This window comes from Cynoglossus semilaevis, chromosome 2 (assembly GCF_000523025.1).
Source record: "Cynoglossus semilaevis isolate Cse_v1.0 chromosome 2, Cse_v1.0, whole genome shotgun sequence".
NCBI classification, from domain to species: domain Eukaryota; kingdom Metazoa; phylum Chordata; class Actinopteri; order Pleuronectiformes; family Cynoglossidae; genus Cynoglossus; species Cynoglossus semilaevis.
Window position 1 is genome coordinate 12,323,340 of NC_024308.1, and position 23,704 is coordinate 12,347,043.

Below are 23,704 nucleotides of genomic sequence, written 5' to 3' on the forward strand. Positions count from 1 at the left end.
ATACATTAACTTCTTTAACCCTGGTAACTGAGCCGATGGCTCCACACTTCACACTGAGTTTAAAGCTGCTGGCCTAGCAATCAGTTTTTCTCTCTACATGAAAACCACACGTGCACATATATATGCACACTTTAACACGGTAAACCACAACTATCATCTCCACCCTGTTTTCAAATAAAGCATTCAGACAGTGGTATCTAATTTTAAATGCAACAACTGGCAAATGTGCATCTTACAGAAAATACATGTTTGTTGGAGGCTCTGTAGCATAAGCTTCTCTAAAATACTCCACAGCATTACACACAACATTAATGCATGCACACACACACGATCAGAGGGGACGAGAGAGGAAGCTAGTTTGGGTGTGTCTGTAAACAACAAGTCAAGCAAACCACAGAGCATCGCTCTCTGAACGTCACCTTCATGTGTTCTTTCGCAGAAACTTGAGAATAGAGGTTTGGTGACAGAAAAAGTGTGTTTCAAGTTTGATTGGTTACTGAGCTGTGAAAACCTGAGACAAGTTTGATGAAGAGTCCAAACACTTTATAAAAATGTACGACAACATTAAAGAGCTGCTGGAGAGACTACAAATTTTGGCTGGAAAAAAAGGTTTCTGGGTAATTGCACCCAAAACACACCACAGTTGTTCTAATGACCTACTAGTCATTACTTGTGACTAATGTGGATTTGCTCACAACATCAGTGTTGTGCTGAGAGCGGGCCTGTATTAATGACCCCACAACCAATAAATATATTTGCCATTGATTAATCACCAAGTTGTTTCTGATCTTATTTATCTGACTTGAAATAAATTATTCAGTAAAGTGAATTATTTGTCATTCCACAGTATCCACCTGTAGAATCATCACCTGTTTTCTAATAATGATAATGCAGGTTATTTTTACATGTTCATATTGTAGTTAAGTAATGCAGTTTAAAGAACAAACTCAATCAACAGTAAACCTTGGTTTTGTAACACTCAAAGCCAAAGTTCCACTTCCTCTCTGTGCTAACTTTAGGCAGAACATAAAATGACTCTCACAGAAGCTTTGACCACAGAAATTACACAAAAGGCAGATTATTCAGCTTTCAGATACCTTTACCAAAAACATTTTGTGGTTACTGGTTGTATTCCCCCAGGACACATTTAGGGTTGAGATAAATGGACTTGTATGGAACGACTCACCACTAGGTGGTTTGGGTCTGGGGGGAACATTTTTCTTGGGTGGCAGAGCTGGTGTATCATTCTTTCTGCTGAATGGATCATCTGCAAACACCAACTGATAAAAGAAATTGACAAGTGTATTTTAGTATGTATGTATTTCAGTTGTGAGAAAAGAAACGGTCGATTTCTATGGTACCTTTTGTTGGTAGTCTGGCAACCAACTGGCCCGACCTTCAAAGGGGTCTCTGGGTTTTGACATGTGGCTGAAGTCTGCAAACCCACCAGAGCTGTTGCTGCTGCTGCTGAAGGAGTTGCTGCCGAATGGGTCCAATGTACCAAAGATATCTGAGAAGGACAGCAGTCTTTTTAACAGCTCACTTAAAAATAATAATAATTAAAAAAAATCATATGATCAGATCTACATTAAAAGCATGTTTTCAGGCAGGTTCTCACAGAAACAAATGTTCTGAATATAGAATCCTGGCAGAACTGAGGAAGTCCAAAGGTTGGATTTGTGTCATTTTACTTATTTATTAAGGTGTGTGAAGAAAATAATGTATAATGGCACAAATTAAACAGTAAAACTAAGATTCAATATTTTTATCATCTACACATTACAACAGACACAGTCTGGAAGCCCATCCAGATGAATGACTGTTTTATATTTATAATGTTATTTATTCATTATAATACGACACTGAACACCACAGACCGAATACACAGATTTTACACAGTGTAAAGCGTTGTAAATAAGTCGTTGGTTGCCCCATAAAGCTGCTTTAAGAAATTATAACACTTTAAATCACACCTGTTCCTCTGGGTTTGATGTTACTCGACAAGAAAGGATCACTGCTGGTGAAGTGACTTCCCTGCTGCAGACAAAAACAGAGTCATGTCACTACAGTTTAAAATTTCATTTGTTTAAAATTATTCTTTTTTTTTTTTGATTGCAGCATAGTTTGCAGAGAATAAAAATGTATCATATTTTTACGACACCTTTGTGTCTAAAAGACAATTCACACTTGGAGCCAAAAGCATGTGCATTTCCTCAAATTCCAACAGCTAATTCCCGAGGAATTAATAAAATTATAGCTAATCTAATCTAATCTTAACAGGAGCAGATTTCACAGGACAGAATAAATAAACCTTTGGTCCGGGTTCCTGGTATCTACTCAACAATACAGTGCCTTACACACCTTGTTGGGTAATGTGGCACTTTTATTAAAGGGGTCTGGTGAAGAGAAGGGATCCTTCTTTGGGGTCTTCTTAAAGAAATCTTCAGATGAAGATTTGAATGGATCAGTTTCTTTGAAGGGATCTCCTCCAAAAGGATCTGCAAGAAAAAGTCATCAACAACATCAACTCATTATATTCATAATATATTTGCTAACATTTTAAATTGCCCTACAGTTAGATCAGTGTGAATCCTAATATATTTTAAAATGCATACTTGATGATACTTGAAAATACTTGATGCATTTCTGGGGATTTGCAGTGTGAGAAGATAAAAAGGGGTGAAAGAAGAAGAAGAAACAAGCAACAAGTGCATGGATGTGTTTTGTTGAGTGGCTGGAAGGATTTGATGTACATTGAAAATTGAATACTCTGAATGTGGGTGTGAGGTTCACCACTATGCAAAACAAGACAACTTCTATCATCAATCTCCATCTAGTAAGCAGAGAAGTGAAACCCCACAATAAGAGGGAAGTGTTACACAAGCCGCAGTTCAACCAAATGTTTTACTCATCACATACACAAGAAGCAGGACTGCCACCACAAGAAAAGGACAGTGCAAAGATGACCATCAACATTGTGTTTCTGAATAGATTCAAAGTTTGTTTGTTTTTGGGTTTTTTTCATTTTACAATAAGAATTGATTAACTAATGAAAGTTAAATTTATATCAGTGTAATTGAACATTAGAAGAAAGTATTGCAACATATACAACCTCTACACAAAAAAGCCAAAAACCAGACAGGGAAATCTGCATTTTATAAATGTGTTTTTTAGTTTCTGATGGTGTAAATGTTTGCTGCCAAACTAAACAACAAATAATCAAGTGTTAGTGAATTATTGTATTGGAGATTCTTTCCCACACAACAATACCTGATGATGCTGGTGGCTGCTTTGCAAAAGGGTCATTTTGGAAAGGGTCGCCTATGGGCCGGGAATAGAGCAGACAGAGGACAATGACAAACGGGAAGAAATGAAAACAAAGATAACAGTGAGAGCTACTCAAGATATAAGCAACAAAAGCTGCTTCTAAAAGAAAAACTCAGCTCAGTTAATACAGGGGGAGATGGGAGCCATACCAAGTAAAGGAAAAATATAAGGGGGGATTAGGAGGAGTGCTAACCTTTGAACGGGTCAGTTTTGAAGGGGTCTTCAGAGTGGAATGGGTCAGTGGGAAGCTCCTGCGGCTGGCTGTTAAACACTGATGGCTTCACTTTGAATGGATCCTCCTGTGTCAGTGAGGAAAAACAGGAAAATCAGACTGATGTTTTAGGCTAGTCCTAACTGTTCTTTTACTTCACCAAGTCTCTCAGCTCGGGACTTTTCAGTTCTGCTGCTGCTTCGAGAGACAGACGTTAAAAACAGATTCTTTTACAGTATAAACACAACTAAAATAATGGGTGAATACATTATTTATAAAAACACAGTATCAAAGGGAATTTTATTGCTGGTCTGAACTGGACAAGTACACTGATCACATACTATGTTATTTCTTATAATATATGTAACACGTATCAGCAGTCAAACCTGTGCAATAGTAACCAAAGAAAACTACAGGATTGTGCTGACTGTACACATCATGGTTGCCCGCAAAAGTAATACTAAATAGAATAAAGTTTCTCTATAGATTCCAAGGCTCAGTCAAGAAATTTTAAATTAAAAAAACAGTACCTCTGTTCATTTCCTGTTTTCTAATGGTTGAGGTTTTAATAAACAGATGTAGAGAATCAAGAACTTTTTTAACAATGACTACCTCCAATCATCTTGTTGCCTCGATGACTAAATACCAAGAGTGCCATCTAGCAGAAAAATGAAGTCGAACATACCGTCTTCAATGACATATGGTGTTTTATTAGTTCACCCTTATCTGTCTCTGTGACTTTATTACCACCTATTTCCCTCATCCACATGTTGGCCGTAGAAGGTACATAATGTTAATTGCACATTTTACTTTGAAAGAAGTGTTAAATGAGAGCTGCTGGCCAGCTGTGAAAGGAACTTTGGCCAAAGTAATGAAGTTATTATGAGGAGAGTGAGCTGAGCTGTGGTATTACAGCAGAGCAGGGGGAACAACTCTGATCTGGAGGGACCACAATGTAGAAATCATGGAAAGGGAATAATGAGCAGGACTTTTGGCAAAGGACATTTTAAATGACAGAGGTGACAACTGAGGATTTGGCCCAGAGCAGAGAACTGTGGGTAATTTGTGGTCAGGAGGAGAGAATAAGTCAAGAGCCAAGAGGAGGATAAAGAAGGAACAGAACAGAGTAAGGAGTAAGAACCTCAGTCCACTGTACTGCAGTACAGCTCACAGAGCTAAACAGGAGAACCACAGCTCCTCACCTGTGTTCCTCTCATCATGGCTGAGAACCCGCCGTTCTCTCTGTCGCTGAAGCCCTCACTCATGTCGGCCAGGTTGGTCATACTGCCCCCGTGGGTTCCGTTCAAGGTGCTGTTGTACTGTTCGATGCTTTTGGACACTTCTTGTTGGCTGTCCTGAATCTGGGACAACTTGCTGCGAGCCTGTGACACACAACACATACACAGAGTTCAGCATCAGCAAATGTATACATTTATATACATGTATACACACTTTACTTTTTTTCGTTTCATCTCAGTTTACACAATAAGTCATGTGATTTATACGTCAAATATCATCTGTATGACACAGGTGGATGATTGCTCACCTGCAAACATTTTTCATTTCAATCAACTGCATGACTGTCCATTGTTAAATCAGATATAATTGAAAGTAATTGCACATGTATCTGTTTAAATGTAGCTTATGGTGGATGTTCTTCAAGTTTAGTTAATAACCCTTTAATCATAGTGGTTGACAAATATGTCTGCTTTATGCAAATGCCTGGTATTGTTGTGTCAACCATCCTAAACAAGGACAAACCAGAGTATTCTGGGTATTGTTGTGTCAACCATACTAAACAAGGACAAACCAGAGTATTCTGTAGAATAAACTCAAAGGTACTGTATACTATCATGGGGAAGGGGCTTTCCCAGTAATACTTAGTATTACTTACTAGAGGAAGGATGTTAATACCAGACATTAACTCCTTACTTTCGAGTTTGTGTAAAAAACTGAAAATGAATAAGGACGTAAGTGTACAATAAAGTAGCACCTCAATATATTGCAGAATATTGCAAAATATCACCCCTTTATCATTTAACAGTTTGCTTCATTCATGTTTGTTTCTGGTGTAATCTACATTGTCTATGAGTTTTTATTACATTTTAAAAAAGTTCAGACTCTAAAACCATTGGTTTTTCCAAATAAAACCAGGAATTGAACAGAAACATGTTGGACTAATGTTCTTAAAAACAAAATAGGAAAATTAACAGAACCACTAAAACACTTTTTTTTAATTTACATAGAGCCATATACCATCATAAGTATAATCTGGTATTAGAAAAGATCAATGAAAATGTATCAGACAGCAGGAGTACTTTTACAAGTGTACAGTTCTGGTTTCTCGGCAGCTGTTCTCCATTAGAACAGAAAATAGTAACTTTTTAAAGCCACCTTTGTGGCCTATTGAGCACCTTTATGATTTCAGGACGTTGGGGCATTTCCTCTTGGCGTGTAATACAAGCCCAGTTATGGATTTAAGCTGTTGATGTTTTCGGTGCATGACGTACACTTCAATTGCCTGAAGTGTTAGAAAATCCCTGGGTGGCAGATTTTATGAGGGGGGATTTTATGAATAATAAAACGAGGTCTCGGAGAACCATGTCATGAAAATCAAAATGTTCCCAAAAGCAAGAGATTGGATATTATTACAGGAGAGCATGAGGAAACCATCAACTGAGGGGATTCCTAAAATCTTCATGTCATCTGCATCTGCAGCAGGTGTGACAACAGGCTGCAGTCATGTAGCTGACATTCAGGAGACATTGGGTCTCAACATCTGGCAGAAGTAATTGTCTAATAATTATAAGTCAAGATTATTATAGAGACTAAATTATTTTACAATTACAAGTGCAGTGGAATTATATATCTAAGACTGAAAAATGAATCATGTTCAGAATAAAATCCCATTGAAAAGTAGCACATAAATAACTTACTGTGACTTACAATAATACAGTGTGCAATACTGCAGAACAAACTAAATGTGTTCTACTTGAGTGTTAATGTGCAGCTGCATACAGAAATGTCCTACCCATGAGGACAAAGCAACAATAGACACAGTCTGTAGGACTGACATCATTTTGAACATGATTTTATTAGCCACATGACAAAATTGTAGGACTGACATCATTTTGATGTCATGATTTTATTAGCCACATGACAAAATAATATATTTGTGATTAAACACAACACTCGTGGGACACTCGTGTACATGCCCAAACTCATTTAATGAAAAACTTTTTTTACTAAATTCTTCAGTTATTAAGTTAATATCTCTAACCCGACCCATTGCCATAAATAATATATTTAAGTCATGTCTGAACATCTAAAAATTGACAAAGAAAAAGCAAATTTTTTTATATCAAAATGTTTTCAGATGTTATTTTAAGGCCTAATTAATTTTACCAAACACTATAATGGGAACAAATCATGATATAATGTATTAGATTTAATGGTGTAATGTCGCCCCCTGGTGATTGCTCCTCAGTAGAGCACATCTACAAACAGCAGTCGTGTACTTACCTGGTTGATCTCATCCTGTGTGGCCTTCAAGGACTTGATGATGGTCTCCAGCTGGACCTTGCCAGCAGCCAGACTCTGCTCCAGCTGTTTCTCCTCCTGTTGTAGTCGACCCAGGTCGGCCTTTGCTCGGCTCAGTTCCTCCTCCTGAGTCTGCAAGTCTGACTCCTGAGAGTGGATCTGGGACTGGAGTGTCGAGATCTAGAGGCCAAATCAACCAGTGAAGATGTGAAGATGGGTAACTCATGATTGTTGACCTGCTACTAAAAGAAAACACTGTGGATTTTCTGTCTCTCTCCTTCCCCTCCTCCCCTCACCATCTGAGACTCTTCCTGGCACTTCATCCGGACTTCATTCAGCATGTCTTCTAACTTGTGTTTCTGCTGATCCATCTCCTCCAGTCGTTCCTGGGCATCTTGTTTCTGAGCCTCCAGTTCTTGCAGACTGGCCGTCTCTCTGTCCAGATCATTCTGCATCTCCTGGTGGATTTAAACCAATATTTATTAGATACTGGATTATGCTTCATTTAAATAAAACCCAGGTTCTGATTGGCTGACAGATTAGCTCTCACCTGCACCTCTGCACTCTTGTATCTGATGGCCTCCTCTGCCTCCCTGATGTCCTGCTCCAGAGTGTATTTCTCCCTGAGATACACCCAAACACACATTTGTACATCAGTAGTTTCACACATGATTATGAACAGCTTTCGCAGCACAAGTGCATCAAAACACATGATTAAAACCCAGGAGGAAAGCAGAGTGTGGCATTGGCCAGATAAAGTTGCTCAGTGTTTGTTTGTGAGTCACGGCAAATGTGACAGAATATCCATCCACTGATATTCAACAGCTTGTGTTTTTACCTTAAAGTGTTCCACTGGGTAAAGGCAAGAGTTCTGACGCAGCGTGAAGCAGTAGGAAAACAAAAAACTGATAAAATACATGCATCAACAGAAAAGGATGGATGGATGGATGGATGGATGGATGTTTTGCAGTTCAAAACAGTTTGCTCATCAACTCAATTTAACAAATAGGCGTGTGTATTGGCAAGAATCTGGTGATACGATACGTATCACAATACAGGGGCACCAAAACAATATATTGCGATACAATAGGTACCACGATATACTTGGGTTTTTTAAACAATTTAATTGTAGTCAGACTGTCATCATAATAAACACACAATGCTGTTCTATCTTAACATCAGGTCACTAACATTGGAACAGAGGGATCTACATTTGGAATCACTTGAAAAGAAATAAAAGAAAAAGGAAATGGACCAACACCAAGAATTTTTGACTGTAAAACAATCCATACCATTCTGTGGAATGTAGAATTCTGTAGATACGGTTAAAAATATCTTCAACACAATCTATATGTATTGATATTTTCCTACACTCCTACTGACAAAGTACTTTTGTATGTAGTACGTGGTACAACATTCCTTTACCAAATGTATAAAAATGTTGTTAACGATGCCAGTGTTGTAAATGTGACATTAACTTTGCATTAGTGAATGGCAGCAAATATAAAGAACAGTGAATGTGTACAGCATTGAAAACAATCAGGGTGAAGATGAGGAAACAAATAAATCAAGAGAATGTTTGACAACTCACTTTTTAACAGAAATCAACTCCAGACTGTACCTTATATGTCTGTGTGTGACATCACTATTGAATGTGTTTTTGTGAATGTGTTTTAATAATTGATTTGATGTAGAACAGACATAATCGACTTCCACTTTATAACGATGCTCAAGAGTAAAAGGCAGTACCTTTGTAATTGTGTAATTTCCTGGCTGATATCATCCAACTCTTTGATGCCTGTGAACTCCCCTGAACCAACTGAACTGGAGCTGTCCTGTAGATGAGGGAGAACAAGAGGACAGGGGTAAGATGGATAAGAGACGAAAACAAAGGGAAGTTAGGAGAAAGTTAGTCAAAATAACACAGCCAAGGTCCAAGAGGTCAGAGGATGGGGGGAAAAAAAATCAGTGGGCAAGAAGAAGAGAGAGGGTGAATTATGACTGTGGGGGCTGGGCCAACCACCAATATACACAGGTGAGGGGGTGTCACCACTGCTGTCACAGGAGGGACAGATTGAGGACTGTGTAGTGTTTTTTTTGTTGCTGTTGTTATCGTTGTCTGAACAAAATTAAAAAAAAAAAAAGTTCTGATACTGTGCTGATATTCCTTTAACTTATGGTTGTGTATTTGCAAATATTTTTACAAACTTCTATTCCATATTTGACAGTAGTGCAAAGCTACAAATAACACTCATCAGATCTGGTTAAAATGAAACCACTTTAGTTTCAGCCCACTTTAATCTGATTAAATGGTGGACATAATGAAAGGAGGAGGATGTGGGTCAAATCAGATGTGCTAAAATTGGAATAGTACAAGTGTCTGCCTGTCATCTTGAGACACTGTCACTGCAGTGAACTAGTGGGACCAGGAGAGAATTACTTCTGTAAATGTTTGCAGTCTGACCGGCAGCAACTGAAACCATTTACGGGTTCATATGCTGTAGGTCCTTTTTACCTACCCACAACTTCAACATCATTGCCTGAAAACCGAGGGGGGGGAGGAAACATTAGCAGCACAGGTTAAAATGAGACAGAAAACAGGTGGCAGAACAAATGTGATAAAAGACAAGAAAAACAATCCCACTGGTAAAAACAGGTCAGAAGAAAGAAGTTTGTAGCAAAAAAACTCAATACTTTAATAAGCAAACATGCCAACGGTAACATGACTCACCCTTCTCATATCAGACAGAGCAGCCATTTCTGAGCCCACTGGAGTCATGTATCCAGACATGTTCTACAGCCACAGAGGAAAGCACTCAGTTACTGAGAGCCAGCAGGAAAACAGCAGCAGTCGCTGAACAAAGACACTGAACTCTCTTTGTTCAATAACGGGTAGATTTTTTTTCCTTTTTGTCATCTGATGTTAGTGATACACCATGCTTTCAAGAGAAGAAATGTGAGATAAAGCAAGAAAAGACTAAATCTACGAGTAGAGATTAGAGATTACAGCATTGATTCAGTAGGGAAACAAGGGGCGGACTCTCAGACTACAGGTACTCTTAGGGATGAGCCAACAATTCACAAACCCATGGGTCATGGAAAGCAGAGCTGTGCTTCAATATTGTCAATTGAAGACAGGGAGGCAACAGAAACACATGTATAAAGCACTTTCACTCACAATTTGTGCAATTTACATGTTATGAGTCACAGACAGATTTAATTGATCAGTGTATGTGTGTATCTGTGTGTGATAAAGAAAGACCTACTGGTACAGGGGTTCCTCTCTCTGAGGGCGGGATCATGTCAGCAGTCAGAGCCTGTGGAGGGTCGAGACCTTTGCTGACTTTCTGTTGGATGAGATGCATAGCCAGAGAAAACTGTTCCCTGGTCAGTTTTCCAATCTGCCGTGTGTCGGCCAGAGCCCTGCAGGACACAGAGGACACGAGACACAGGAGACTAACTTAGAAAAGTATTATTGAATACAACATACATCAGACTCAGATGTTTATCAATGAAGCATGGATGAGAGCCAGATTTAACGCCTACCATATATGGGCAAGGACATTCTGAGCAAGTCCAGACTGCATGAAGATGTCTTTCACTTCATGTCCACTCACGAAACCATCCATGTCCGCGTCTGTCTTCAGGAAGATGTCATCATAGCGACTGCGGTCTGATGCCGGGACGACCCAGTTCAATGTGTGCTGTCACGGAGAGAAAAGACAACATGAGATGCTGTGTTCTCTCTCTTGGTAAAAAGAAAAAAAAGAAAGAAAATCATGGATGATGCCCAAATGTACCTGTCCAGACTTGAGTGTGTGTTTGGGTGACAGACTGCCTGTGCTGTTGAGGGAGTTCATGCTGCCGTGGGAGGGGGTGGAGCGCAACGAGTCTTTTGGAGGTGGAGGACTGGCTGGGAGTCCAGGCACAGAGGTCGTCACTGAGCCCAGGCTTTTCTTCCTCTTGGACGGAGGGATGAGGGCAGAAGGTAGGAGTGCAGGGACAGGCTCCTTCTCCAGGGCTCTGTAGACCAGGTGCATGGCCTGGAGAGCACACCAGAAGGCCGTCACATACAGAGTGGCATCATGACAAGCAGGTGTTCATTTAACAATTCATTCACTTCATCCAACACCAAAAAAGATGATACAACTCACCACTGCAAACTCATCTCTGTCCAGATGACCATCTTTGTCAATGTCACTCAGGTCCCAAACCTAACAGTCACATGAAATTCACTATATTATAGAGTTTTAGTCTCTGACCGTACTCATTAATTAGGTTGAATTAATACCTTCCCGAGGACGTCCAGAGGTAGTTTGGAGTTAATGAGGACTGGTTTCACCTTGTCACCAGACAGGAGGCCGTTGACAGGAGCCAAACTTTCAAAGATTCCATCAAATTTACTCTTCTCTTCTGGCTACAAGAGGAACAAAATCATGTAGGTTGGATCAGTGCAGTTCAATGAAGTGTTGGTGTAACTGTATCGTTAAAGCCCACCAGGTCTATAACTTTCACTTGACGACATCTCATTAAAACGTGTGTGTGTCTGCATTACGTACCCTGACAGCCCAGTGTAATTCTGTAGGGACAGAAGTTGTACTGCTCAGAGATGGACTGTTGGTGTCCTTCTGTAATCACACACACACACACACAGACGTCTGTTGTATCACTGAGCTGTTGATATATTTAGAACAAAGAACAAACTACACCAGAACCAAGGCTACACTAATATAGTACTATGGTATGTAAGGTATACACACAGACTTAATATCAGAAACCAAACTCACAAACTTGGGGGCAGGGACTGTGAGGTTGAGGCTGGACAGACTGACTTCCTGTCCACTCTGAGCACAGGCCACCAGCCGCAGAGCCACATAAAAACCCTTAGTGAGTGAGTGAGAAAGAGAGAGATAACATAAGTACACAAAGTAGTGAAAAAATGTAGAAACAAACCGATATTGAAGTAGAAATAAAAATCCAGATTCTCTGCAGATGCTAACGGTGGTTTCTGTTGGAGCTAGAGCAATTGGTGTGAATGCATCATTGTGACCAAAAACACAAAGACATACATGGTGGGCTGACATTAAAAAAAATTTTATTAATAAAAGGTTTTGTAATTTGGAGAGATTGGAAACAACTGGCAGAATCATCTTTCAAATCGTAATTTTGCCCGAGGATTGAATCAATGTCAAGTCACACTGGTAAATCCACAGGACAATTACAGCTATTATCTTCAACATTTCAACTTTAACAGACTTTTGGCTCTGAAGCCTGTCATCTGGTGGGCTGTTTATCTGACCCAGAACTGTTGTAGCTGCATTAAATGCTGATGTCGTTCGAGTGACAAAAAAACTATACTGGTGTTTTGTGTACTGCCAGGAATGAGGAGACTGAGAAAGTTGTAATTAAAATGATGCATTGCTTTTTCCTACGTTATTATTCTGTAATTAACTGTTCCTGACTCAGCTGCAGTGGAGGGAACTTTCCATCACCTGTTTGTCCAGGTAGCCTTTTCCATCAGGGTCGGCCAAATCCCAAATCTGAAAGAGAAAAAAGTGTGCTGTAACATTGTTTTTCCCTGCAATTATTAGGTTGTAACAAAGACAAAGACAAAGCAGACAAAGAGCAAGAAAGGTTTACTTAGTCTTTTAAAACTCTAACACTGCAGATTTTACTCTTCACTGATTATAATAAGCACTGCCTGACTGCCTCACATTAGGATGATATTTACTTTGCGCCTCAAAATTTCCTGAAGGACAAGCCTGCCCTCTACTGGCTTGACTTAAATAAAGGGCTGCTCTCTTATTATTTTACTCTTTAACCTTTAAAGGAAATTCTACACCCAAAGAAAACAAACATGGCACTCAATGTGTTTGTCCATGTCATATAATTGACAAAGAGACAGGAGGTGAAGTTGATTGAAATCTAGACCAAATATTTTAAGAGAAACTATGGACCTTTTTAAAAAAATAAAAAATAGAACTTCTACACACATTTTAAAAATGTGAAATTTAAACTCCAACAGATCTCTTTCACTTACAAACCACTGATCAAAAGATATTAACAAAAACAATATTTAAAATATAATAATATAATAAATTAAATCAGATAAAATAAGATAAATGCAGTGTTAAATAAATCACACACTCATGTCTGGGTGAGCATTTACCGCTTACCCTTCCCAGTGTAATGTCTGGTAGTCCGGACTTTTTTAGGAACAAGGCAGCTTCTGTTGGTCCAACTCTCCCCGTGTTTCCAGGATCAACCTTGGAGCAGAAACAAAGTTTCAGTGCTGTCACAAAGTGTACGGTTTGCTTTGGATTAAAAGAATAGTTTGGGTTTTGGTTGCATGGAGGAGTGATATTAGATTTGTTGAGAGCCAATGACAACGTTTAAGTCACAGTCAGTGTCAAAAGTCAGATTGTTCAAATCAGTCTGACAATGAGCAGAATCTCTGATTGTGATTACATTATCTGGCTGTGTTCACATTTTTTGGACACAAGACATTATTGATTTACAGCCCAAAGCACAATGGTTAATTTCAAGAGTGATTTATTATTATCTGTTTATGTTAGCCTTGATTAAGCTAGTTAAGTATGTTGATGCGGTGGGAAGCTAGGATTGTCTTGAAATGAAAGATATAGCTTAAGACTAGAGATGTTCTAGTGAACCCCATTTGTTTTATCTTAAATACCCAGTGAGACAACAGCAAATTACTTTTAATATAACCTAATCTCTCTTATTTTGTAATAATGCAGCAACATTGATCTGTTTATTCATCTTACCTGTCTGTAAAAACTTTCATACACAGGGTTCCCACTTGACAACTGGGGCAGAGAGGAAGGACAGAACAACAACATTTGTTTGAGTTTATTTTTATTTCTTTTTTTTTCATTGCAGTGATTGATGTTGGAATTGTATATAGTCAGCATTAGATCCATTATGTTTGGTTACACAGAAATAAGTCAGACCAAATCAGATAGTGAAACAACATATACCTATAAAATAAATAAATATAAAATATAACCTGTTACATATGACCAAAATCAACTAGGTATACGATGCCCATGTGAGAGAGAAACAAATTAAATCTGAACGGGAATAAAATCCCAACGTTAAACAACATTACTGATATTAAATATAGTTGGATTGTGAAACAACAATTAAATATGTTTCTTTCAGTAAGTGTTTTCATATACAATACAAGGCTCCCTTATTAATGACTTCTTTGTTTTCAGTTCCATTATACTGGCTAATTTAATTGCATTTACCAGCAAGCTAAATGTAATTTCCTTCAGCTTTATTCTTCTTCTAAGTCGTGTAAATAGTAACCAATGTTCCCTTAAGATTTATAGATGAAAGTATGCATCTATTCATTCGTGTATGTAAGAATGTTATTTATTCACTAGTATTAGTGATGTCGCTTTAATGAAGTGGTCATCTATCGGTGTGTTCTGTGGCCTTCTCTCCATCATCATCACTCTCTGTTCAGTATCTATGGTCCAGGCTAAAGCTAAGCTAACGCTCTGCTAGCTCTACTAGCTCTGACCGCTAACACAATTACTTTTTCCTTCTATGTCACACAAATGTCTGCGGGTCAGTCTCTCCCTTTTTACGTCAACGTAAGTGAGCATTACATTACCACAAAGTCGAACATGTATTTGCTATGCTTGTAGAGAAATAACTCCATAGCTTAGCTTAGCTTAGCAAAAAGCAACCTCGGCTAACGAGTCCGCTATCTAACGGTAATGTAACCGCAGTGGGCCTCCGCTGCATTTTCTGTTGCAACTCGCTAAGAGGTGCTTTAACATTTTAAATACACTTTTAAAAACACAACTACAGGACCAACACCCAAAATAGCTCATTGCGTCCACAGTAGAAGTGAGTAAACCACAAAAGCTGCATCATTACCTGGGTGAGTGATGTGAGAGCTGCCATCTTCCCTGTTGCTGCGGGAACGCACCCACTCCCCTTCTGATCAGCTACCCCCTGGTGGTCACAGGTAAAACTGCATCCCGCCCTCCTCAAAAAGTTTGCAAGCCAANAGCAGGAATTTAGGCAACATATAATGTATATATACGTATATTTGTCTCATATGGCTAAATATATATTAAATATTATCAATGTAGGTAGATCACTTTGGTCTGCAACCAAAGTGATGCAAAGTGGTGTGGAAAACCATTATAAAACTCTGATGGCTTCAGCAATCATGAAAAATACAGAAGCCCACCCCCCGCCGCACCCCCTAAATTTTAACAACCATCAAAGGCGAGTTCAAGGTCTTGAGAAAATTACATAATTCTAAAAGGTACAGTATGTTTAAAACAGAATGAACACATCGTGCTTTTCTCCCTCAGTTGAAACCAGGACTACAAATGAGGTCAGGTATTAATTAATAATATATATTTTAGTCTATTTTTTTTTTTCAAAAAACCCGAAAGATTAAGACATAATTCATGTTTCAGAATGACACAAGAAATTTTTTTTTTTAAATATTTGCGTTAAGCCACTAAAAATAGTGATTTTCAAACTAATACAATGTAGCGCTGGTGGTACTCGGGCTCCCTCTAGTGATAGCACCGGGAATCTGAGATCCGTTAGAATTATGAGTCGCTTAGCAATACTGGTGTTTCATATTTCATGGACCCTTGAGCAGATTAGGGTTCACACCTGTATTCAAATGATGGTCAAACTGTTGGTACTCGGAGTGACAAGTGTATCACAAGGTGGTGTGCAACTGATGGAAAGTTTGAGTACCAGTACTGTACTTGGTCTGCACTTAGTAATGGTGATGATCCAGGAGGGAGGTGTGGGGTGAAATCTTCATCTGTGCCTCGTGTGGTGTCTGGGTCCAGTTTTTTTTAGCCAATGACTTCCTTACGTTAGTCTTCTGTTTGTCCTGGGTCATCAACAGTGAAAATGTGATATCTGCACCTGTATCATTCAGGATAAATCATCACCTCAGTTCACCCACTCTGTAAAATCTCTTTATTTTACACAATGATGAAACAAAACTTTTTTTTCTTCACATCTATCCAGCGTTGACTTCACTGGAGTTTGTCATTATGATGTCACTGTTATACTAATATTATCCTTTTCTTAGGAATAAACCCAAACAAAAAAACAAAACAACAGACAAACTAAGATCAGAGCAAACATCACACTGGTGACCTGGTCACTCCATGCAAACCAACAATATGCATTTTTTCTGTCACAGTAAAGTGCCTCTGCCCCCTGCAGGTAAATACCCCTGACATTTTTTTTTTTTTTAATGATGACACACCCCATTGTTTCCAGTTGAACCCAAAGGAAGAAAAGCAACTGGAGCAAAGCACATGCTCTTAATGGTCAATATAAACATCTGTCTGTTTAATTTGGCTTCCAGCTCTGTTTCTAAATTTCCCTTTTTAGTCCAAGTGTGGATGACTGGTGTTCAGTGATGAAAATTTCTCATCTGTAAAGTTAATACAACAAAAGTACTCCAGTAAACTGTAAGACCTACAGAAAAAAAAGCTTTCTACCAGTAAGGCATGATGTAGCATCAGCTGACAGCTTCATAATGCATAGAAGAGAAGAGAGGTTTGAACAAAGACCTGATATAAGAAAGGGACACAGCTGTGTGATGGAAACAGCAAAGCCTCCGACATGAGCACAGGTGACCTTGAGATTTTGGAAGTTGCTTCACACATACATACGTGTGTATGTATATATACACATATATACATATACTGTATATACACAAGCATATATATTTGCTGTGTTTTGGGAGGGTTCACTTACACTACATCCACTTCTTATATACGGTCTTTGTACAGCATTTGATGGGGGACCCAATTTCGTTGGCATCAAAACAGAGTCTGTGAAAATACTGAGAGAAAACTAACAAGGATACTTATAGTAGTGAAATACACAGCTGAGGGAGTACACAGCAGTGTGGCACTTCAAAAACACATTCCTTAATGTCCAAAAAAACCCCAAACAGAAGCAACAAAAGCCTGAGAGGGCGCACCGGGTCTCACATACGACACACCACCGCTGCACACACACAGATACACATTTTACATCCTTCATAAGTTAATAGGCTCATATAAGGCAGTCCCAATTTTCTGATTATTTTTAAATGTCAGATAATAACCCCTAGTCTCCCAGGGAATAACTACAAAGGCATGACAAAATAAAAAAAAAAAACATTTTAGGGCCAAATTACATTGAGTTCGCAACAAACATCTTTATGTCTAAAAATGTAAATGTATTTAAAATAATAATTCATGGTTGTAGTATTTGTTTGGACAACAGAATTTAGTAATAAATTATTGTGACCAGTTTTCCCATCCCAGGACAAAAAAAACAAACAAAATAAAAGTCTACATTTACTGTACCTTAATTTTAAAGGGATAGGTCATGTTTTCTGAAGTGTGGCTGTTTGAGCTACTAAACCGACTACCGACGCAAACATTAGTTCTCACAGGAAACACAAAAAATAGAATTTAGCCATTTACTGACGGAACAGGGTCGTCAAGAGTCATCTGAAGCTCAAACATGAGAGTGAAAGTTCAAATTCAGACGATAAATTCAGTTATAAACGGTCCCTGTTGCTGATCAGTGAAGAAGTCCTAGTTTGTTAGAACATAAAAGTATCTTTAACTTCTGGTAGGAAATAAAACAAAAGAGAGAGAGGAAAATATGGCAACGTTTTTCAAAACTTTTTCTGATTGGTAGACTGGATTTTGAGAACAAGAACAGATGCTCAACATAATCTCAGCTGCTGTTGTAGAAAAGTCACCTGATGAAAACGTCCAATCAGATTAAAAAAGAGAAAACAACAAAGTTATTTCAAAAATGAGGTATGAGGTCTTTCTCATTGCTCTTCCATATTTGGTTTTTGGAACAGTTCCAGCCTTCTACTGAGATTGTTGAAGAGGGGCCTAACATGGATTTTTTTTACGCAGATTTAATGTCTTGAAATGATTTCCTGTCATAAAGCCACTCTTCAAAAATCTGACCTGTCACTTTTTTTAAACATTTTAACACAGTAATGCTCAGTTACGTCAGACAGAAAAGGGTTCTAATCACGTGCTGTACATATTTACCACAGACACACTGTTGTTCTGTGTGAAGGTGATACACACTCACAAACAGTGTCTGTCATGTGACCTCTGTCAGTGTGATGACTCAGCCTGAGCATCAGCGGCAGCAGCGGCGGTAATGTGGCAGCAGTGAGGACACAGCTCAGTGGGAGCTCATCCTCTCAGCAGCAGAATGAAGAGCAGGCAGCGCAGCTCACTTTTAACAGCAAATCCATGTCGTCACCTCCACCTTCAGACCACAGTCAAAATGGTGTGAAAAAAATGTTGTTCATCCTTCCCTTGTTCATGTCTCCTTTCCTCCTGAACCCGGTTTTCCAATACAGGGCCCTCGGTCCAACAGTGATGCGTCAGGTGATGTTTGCCTACTCGTCATCCCACGTCTGCTGTAGCAGGAAGTTGGCAGCCAGATTCTCGTTCTTCTCACAGGCAAAATATGCCTGGATGACTAAACCTTCAGGGAAGCCCAGTGCTTTTAACTGTGCGCGCGCACACACACACACACACACACACACACACGAATGTTAACATTGTGCATTCCCTGGAGCATTAACCACGTCGTAAACATTACGACTTAAACCATTACTCCAACTATTACACTGTCAAAATCTTACATTTATATATTTATATATATTTATATTTTTTTTATATTTAGTCTTCAACCACAGAAATGTACATTAAGTCTCTAAAACCTGAATGGTCCTGGTTTATGTTTGTGTGTTTTTAATAGAAGCGTAAGAAACTCTGTTCCAATTTTAGTAACTTGATGTTAAGCATGTAACATCATTGTGTGTTTACTGTACTCACAGTTTTCCTACAGTTTTTAAAAAAAACTCCATTTCACATATTTCATATTGCCAGTACAATCAATTCTAAATTACTGAACAGAAGATAAAAAGACTCTGACCCTCTCTATGGCCTCCTTCTCCTGTGGGGTGACCTGGATGTAGTTAGTCTGTGGTGAACCCTGGGCCTCGGCCTCGGCCTCGGCCCCCTCTCCACCCGTGTCTCCACCTGTGTCTCCGGGTCGGGGCTCATTCAGCATCTGTACAAACTGCTCCTGGTGCTGCGTGATTTGCTGCAACAGAAGGCACGGAGTCACTCGGAGGAGTTGCTTCACCTGTACACTGTGGGTGGTGCTGGTTCTGTACCTGCAGCAGCTGTGGGTTGTCTCTGCCGAGCTGCTGCAGCAGGGCCGGTAGAAGAGCCGGGTTTTGCTGGATGATCTGTCTCATCTGCTGGAACTGTGGCTGGTTCCTCAGGAACTCCAGAGGGTTCCCCGTAGGAGGAGCAGAGCCTCCACCGGCAGAGGGAGGCTGGGAGGCTGGCACAGACCCCGCTGCAGAGGACAAAAGGGAAGGTTCAAACTCACTATTCAGTTCCAGATTTTAGAATCTGCTCAGTTTTGGTCAAACTTTCTACAGAAATTAGACATAACATAATAACATAACGAATTTTTGGTTAAATATTTTGTTCGTGAACCAAACTGTTCGAAAAGGGAGGCGTTCGACAACTGAGCTACCACTGTATTTGGATATAAATTTTGCTTAATGTCAGCTACTGAAATTTCTCACAATTTATAACTGCTAACATGTTTTGCACCTTGTAAACGCAACATGTGACAAGAGACAAATATTCTTACTGTTGGGGGCAGCAGGGGGCTGCTGCTGGGGCTGCTGCTGTGCAGTAGTGGTAGTATTGGTGGTAGTAGTAGTAGTAGTAGTAGTACTAGGGTTTGGAGGATTTGAAGGAGCAGTGGGTCTTACTGGCTCCTGGGGGGGCAGACCACTGGCCTCTGCTGGAATCCCCTGCAGGACATAAACAGTTACTGCACATACAGCTGAGAGGAGCAGAGCTGAGAGCACAGCTGGTCACAGCGAGTCTCACCATGAGGAGGTACTCCACGGCTCGGTCTGGGTTGTTGTAACTGGCCCTAAGCGCAGCCACCACCTGCTCCCGCTCGTAACCAATGGACATGATCTCTGCCACCAGGTTTTCGTAGGCTGCACCGGTCACTGTGGACACAGCATGGCAGGGACAAACGTTTAACACCACCAATTAAAAGTGTATTAAATGAACAGAGAAAACATCCTTTAAAGGAACTACGTTTGATACGTTTGAAGTTGTTGTGAGTCGATTAAGGAGGATCAGAAACGCAACAAGTGGGCGTCTCTGTTCTCTCTTACAATTAGGTCTATTGCAGTGGTTCTCAACCCCTGAGCTGCAGACCAGAATCGGTACCGGGTAGCACAGAAAGAATGCATAACTTAGATCATTTCCGTTTTATTTATTATCTGAGACTGAACAATGTTTTATTTATAAAAATGTATTTAGTTGTATTCATCCCTCACACCTTAAAGGCCGGTCCATGAAAAAGATTTCAGACATTTAACCAGTCCGTGGCACGGAAAAAGGTTGGGGACCTTTGGTCTATTGGACATCCAAAGTACAGCTGAGCTCAGCCTCCCCCTGCTGGTAGATGTGGTTACTGCTTTAGGTAGTCTGAAGCATATTTATAATCACTTTCATTAAATTTGAAATCCACTCTTAGGCTTGAAACACTGTCCACACAGTACAGTTATTTGGTTTGCTTGCTAACAACAAAACAGCAAACTACCATCAAACATTTTCACACTATGCTAGATCATGTGTGTTAACTACATTAGACAATCTTGGACATATTTCAAAATAATTTTGGAAGGTCAAATTTAAACTATCCTCTGCCCGACCATACATATAATATATATGGTCACACTTCTGTGATTGTTGAAAAAAGGTGGGGTGAGAAAAGTTTGCAAAAAAAAGCATTACCCAGTATTGATGCTGCTTCTTCAAGAAGTCCTAGTTCATCAACAAGGCTGAGAGACAGGAAAAGAGATAAAGAAGACGTCAAAACATCAGGCTAGACTCAATATAAGCACAGTGAGGCTACACAACAGTCAAGAGTTTTGCTGCTTGAATCAGAATATGTCCTCTGACCTGGAAGCAGAAGAGTGCTCCGGTTCTGGGGGCTGACTGTCAGAGGTTTCCCGGGGTTTGTCTTCTGGCTGTGAAGTCGTAGTCGGGGTGTCTGAAGCAAATGAGGCCGTCTGAACAGATTCAGGGGCTAGGGCAGCAGCAGATGCTGGAGGAGCAGCAGCAGCAGCATCTGGGGCTGGATCTGAGGCTCCACTTGAGTCTGGATCTACAGCTGCTGCTGTTGACATTGGCGCTGCTTCTGAAGGAGCTGGGGTTGATTTTTCTGGGACTGGGGATGAAGATGGGGATTCAGAGAGAGGCACAGTCTGTGGAGCAGGTGTGGGTGCAGACTCCGTTTGTGTGGTGGTGGCAGCCGCCTGTGCCGGACCTGAGGCTGATGCTGTGGTGGAGGCTGGTGCTGAAGCTGCAACAGGCTCAGGGTTTGGCTGGGGAGCTGCCTTTGGAGCAGGAGCTGCCTTAGGCTGAGAAAAAGTTTGACAGTTAGTCATTGGCCAACATTGAGTCTGGACACAATACCTAATTACACCAGAAAAGGATTACACAGAAATTATTTAACAAGCAAGTTTAAATGAATAAACTCTGGTTCTAACAACTGAAGTCCAAACACATCAACATAATCAATACCCTGTGCATTCACCACCACAGAGATGCAGAGCAGTGATATTCATAAAGTAGTATACACTGACCTTGGTTACCATGACCACCACAAAATTCTTTTCATCTATTTTGTAGTCTTTGAGCAGAGAGTCGTCATTCAAGATTTTTCCTGTTTAACAAAAAATGAAAAACGAGACGAGACATTTAATTAAAAACCCAAATGAAACCTTTAAATGTAATGTGTTCTTATTTGTTTACTACAATGCGACTAGATAATTTAATGTAATGGACAAAACAAGATAGATGATAACACTGTCACTTTAAGGTCAAGTAGATGCCAACTAGCATTTGTTGAAATTTCTGCATATTGTAAACTGAATGATCAGTCAAATAAACCTCCACATAATCTTGTTTGGTTTTTGTTTTGTTTGTTTTTTTTCGTGTTGAATTTTATAAGGGTATTAAAAGTTCTTTGTCTCACCTGCATAGATGAGTTTTTGTCCAGCAGCAGGAAATGCATCTTTTCCTCTTTCCTCCTCTATTTTCTCTTTAAGGGCTTTCACCTAACAAATGTTGACACACAATAATCTAATATCAACCAGATGCTCACTGAAACAAAAAAAATCAAATACACTTCTGTCACCTGGTGAGCACATCTGGTATTTGTCAAGGGCCTCACCCTGCACCAAAATAAGCTCCTTGTTCCTGTTTTTTTGGGGGGTGGTGAGATATGAATTTTAACTCCATGAGTTGGTCTCATACCACTTCAGGCATATACCTCCAACCTAAAATGTCAAAATGTCCAATTTGTGGGCAGCATAATAATGGAAAATGGTGATCCAATATGGCTGCCTCATTAAAACTGTCCCACTCCTGGTGTAAATAAAAACAAAAATGGGCTCGTTCTGTTGGAATAAAAAGTCCAATGTATACTTTTTGAAGCACAGGCTTCAGAAGAGTATTTTCTCTTCGAGTATACTAATATATACAATAGCATAATATAAAACAGTTTAACTGCAGTGGTTCACACTAGATCCAGAAAACAGGAGATTTCAAATATTGCACCGTCATTCATGGTTAGAGTAAAACAAGAACAACGTCTAGATAGAGCGCAGTACAAACGCTTCCGCTTTTCCGTTTCAAAGTAAAACGCCGGAGCGACCAAAGAGCAGTACCAGGACAATTAAGTTTGCTATGTTAATGCTAATAACGATCTTATTTAGTTTTACTTTTATTTTGCTGCAACTTCGATGAACTTATCATGTAGGGGATTGACTTAAATCCATGTGACCATTACTTTGAAAGAAAACACGTTTAATTCCGGTCTGACGGAATGACATGCTGCCATATTACCTCGCATGAACTACCGTACTGTAAGAAGCTACCCAAACAATAAACTTGTCAGTCACTGTATGTGTAACGTTTAAGTACAAGCTCATTTATTGTATACACTAAAAGGAAGAAACCAGCGCCGACAGACAGGCTTCAAAGTCGTCACCATATGCAATGTGCCGTGTCTGAATGTAAGCTAATATGAGTCACTAGCGGCAGCGATAGTAGCGCGGCTCCCGGCGGCCTCACTGTGTTTACTCCAGCCCCGTTAACTACTTTTTTTACTCACCATCGCTTCTGGGTCGATCTCTATCTTAAACGTCTGCTGCTGGAGCGTCTTCAGCGTTATCGTCAGCATGATGCGTAGTGCTGTCGGTGGGCAGCGGGGGCCACACTTTACTTTAATGCGGTCACGACTGTTTCTCGACTGGAGCCGCTGTAATGTTTCTCACTCACTGTTTCTGTCTCTGAGTGTGACTCAGCTGTCTCGGTGCGGCGGGGCGCAGTAGGCAGAAGGCCCGCGCAAGGTCGCCATCTGTCGCTGGAAATGATGCACAACATTGCTGTTGTGTTCAAGGGCCGTTGGAACTTTCTCTCCAGGCGATGGAGATTGTTAGTTTTATTAATATTAAAT

At 39.8% G+C, this 23,704-nt stretch overlaps 2 protein-coding genes across 15 annotated transcripts in view; both read right to left on the reverse strand.

Moving 5' to 3' along the window:
* The window catches only part of eps15l1a (epidermal growth factor receptor pathway substrate 15-like 1a), a 54,777-nt gene extending 39,389 nt beyond the window's left edge, over positions 1 to 15,388 (reverse strand). For 5 of the 13 annotated variants that reach the window (XM_025065972.1, XM_025065967.1, XM_025065968.1 and 2 more), the window contains exons 1-23: positions 14,990 to 15,385; positions 13,864 to 13,905; positions 13,255 to 13,344; positions 12,571 to 12,618; positions 11,866 to 11,961; positions 11,638 to 11,706; positions 11,370 to 11,495; positions 11,233 to 11,292; positions 10,879 to 11,121; positions 10,625 to 10,782; positions 10,345 to 10,501; positions 9,810 to 9,872; positions 8,828 to 8,913; positions 7,629 to 7,701; positions 7,375 to 7,536; positions 7,061 to 7,258; positions 4,741 to 4,920; positions 3,521 to 3,626; positions 3,271 to 3,321; positions 2,362 to 2,498; positions 1,974 to 2,037; positions 1,362 to 1,510; positions 1,187 to 1,280 (exon numbers count right to left, since the gene is read on the reverse strand). In XM_025065972.1, coding sequence (XP_024921740.1) covers positions 1,187 to 1,280; positions 1,362 to 1,510; positions 1,974 to 2,037; positions 2,362 to 2,498; positions 3,271 to 3,321; positions 3,521 to 3,626; positions 4,741 to 4,920; positions 7,061 to 7,258; positions 7,375 to 7,536; positions 7,629 to 7,701; positions 8,828 to 8,913; positions 9,810 to 9,872; positions 10,345 to 10,501; positions 10,625 to 10,782; positions 10,879 to 11,121; positions 11,233 to 11,292; positions 11,370 to 11,495; positions 11,638 to 11,706; positions 11,866 to 11,961; positions 12,571 to 12,618; positions 13,255 to 13,344; positions 13,864 to 13,905; positions 14,990 to 15,016 — 2,479 coding nt within the window. In that variant the 5' untranslated portion in view covers positions 15,017 to 15,385. Of the gene's footprint in view, positions 1 to 1,186; positions 1,281 to 1,361; positions 1,511 to 1,973; positions 2,038 to 2,361; positions 2,499 to 3,270; positions 3,322 to 3,520; positions 3,627 to 4,740; positions 4,921 to 7,060; positions 7,259 to 7,374; positions 7,537 to 7,628; positions 7,702 to 8,827; positions 8,914 to 9,809; positions 9,873 to 10,344; positions 10,502 to 10,624; positions 10,783 to 10,878; positions 11,122 to 11,232; positions 11,293 to 11,369; positions 11,496 to 11,637; positions 11,707 to 11,865; positions 11,962 to 12,570; positions 12,619 to 13,254; positions 13,345 to 13,863; positions 13,906 to 14,989 lie in introns of all 13 variants that reach the window. The other 8 variants (XM_008338442.3, XM_008338443.3, XM_008338441.3 and 5 more) reach the window with 8 other exon arrangements.
* Positions 15,389 to 16,049: 661 nt separating this feature from the next.
* On the reverse strand, positions 16,050 to 23,624 carry rad23ab (RAD23 homolog A, nucleotide excision repair protein b). Of its 2 annotated transcripts, XM_008338446.3 has the most exons (10): positions 23,360 to 23,624; positions 22,220 to 22,301; positions 21,828 to 21,907; positions 21,142 to 21,602; positions 20,974 to 21,020; positions 20,050 to 20,177; positions 19,805 to 19,970; positions 19,314 to 19,501; positions 19,070 to 19,240; positions 16,050 to 18,641 (listed from the first exon to the last, which is right to left on the reverse strand). In XM_008338446.3, exons 1-10 carry the CDS (start codon positions 23,426 to 23,428, stop codon positions 18,528 to 18,530), a joined length of 1,506 nt encoding a protein of 501 aa, XP_008336668.1. In that variant the 5' UTR covers positions 23,429 to 23,624; the 3' UTR covers positions 16,050 to 18,527. The 2 variants fall into 2 exon arrangements, with proteins under 2 accessions (XP_008336668.1, XP_024921786.1); XM_025066018.1 differs by lacking the exon at positions 22,220 to 22,301.
* Between the last annotated feature and the right edge of the window lie 80 nt (positions 23,625 to 23,704).

Coding starts and splice junctions, on each gene's coding strand:
- rad23ab (XM_008338446.3), bottom strand. CDS start 23,428: ATGCTGACGATAACGCTGAAGACGCTCCAGCAGCAGACGTTTAAGATA. Junction 21,908..22,219: donor ACAAAAACTCATCTATGCAG/GTGAGACAAAGA, acceptor TTTGTTAAACAG/GAAAAATCTTGAATGACGAC. Junction 21,603..21,827: donor TGGTGGTCATGGTAACCAAG/GTCAGTGTATAC, acceptor ACTTTTTCTCAG/CCTAAGGCAGCTCCTGCTCC.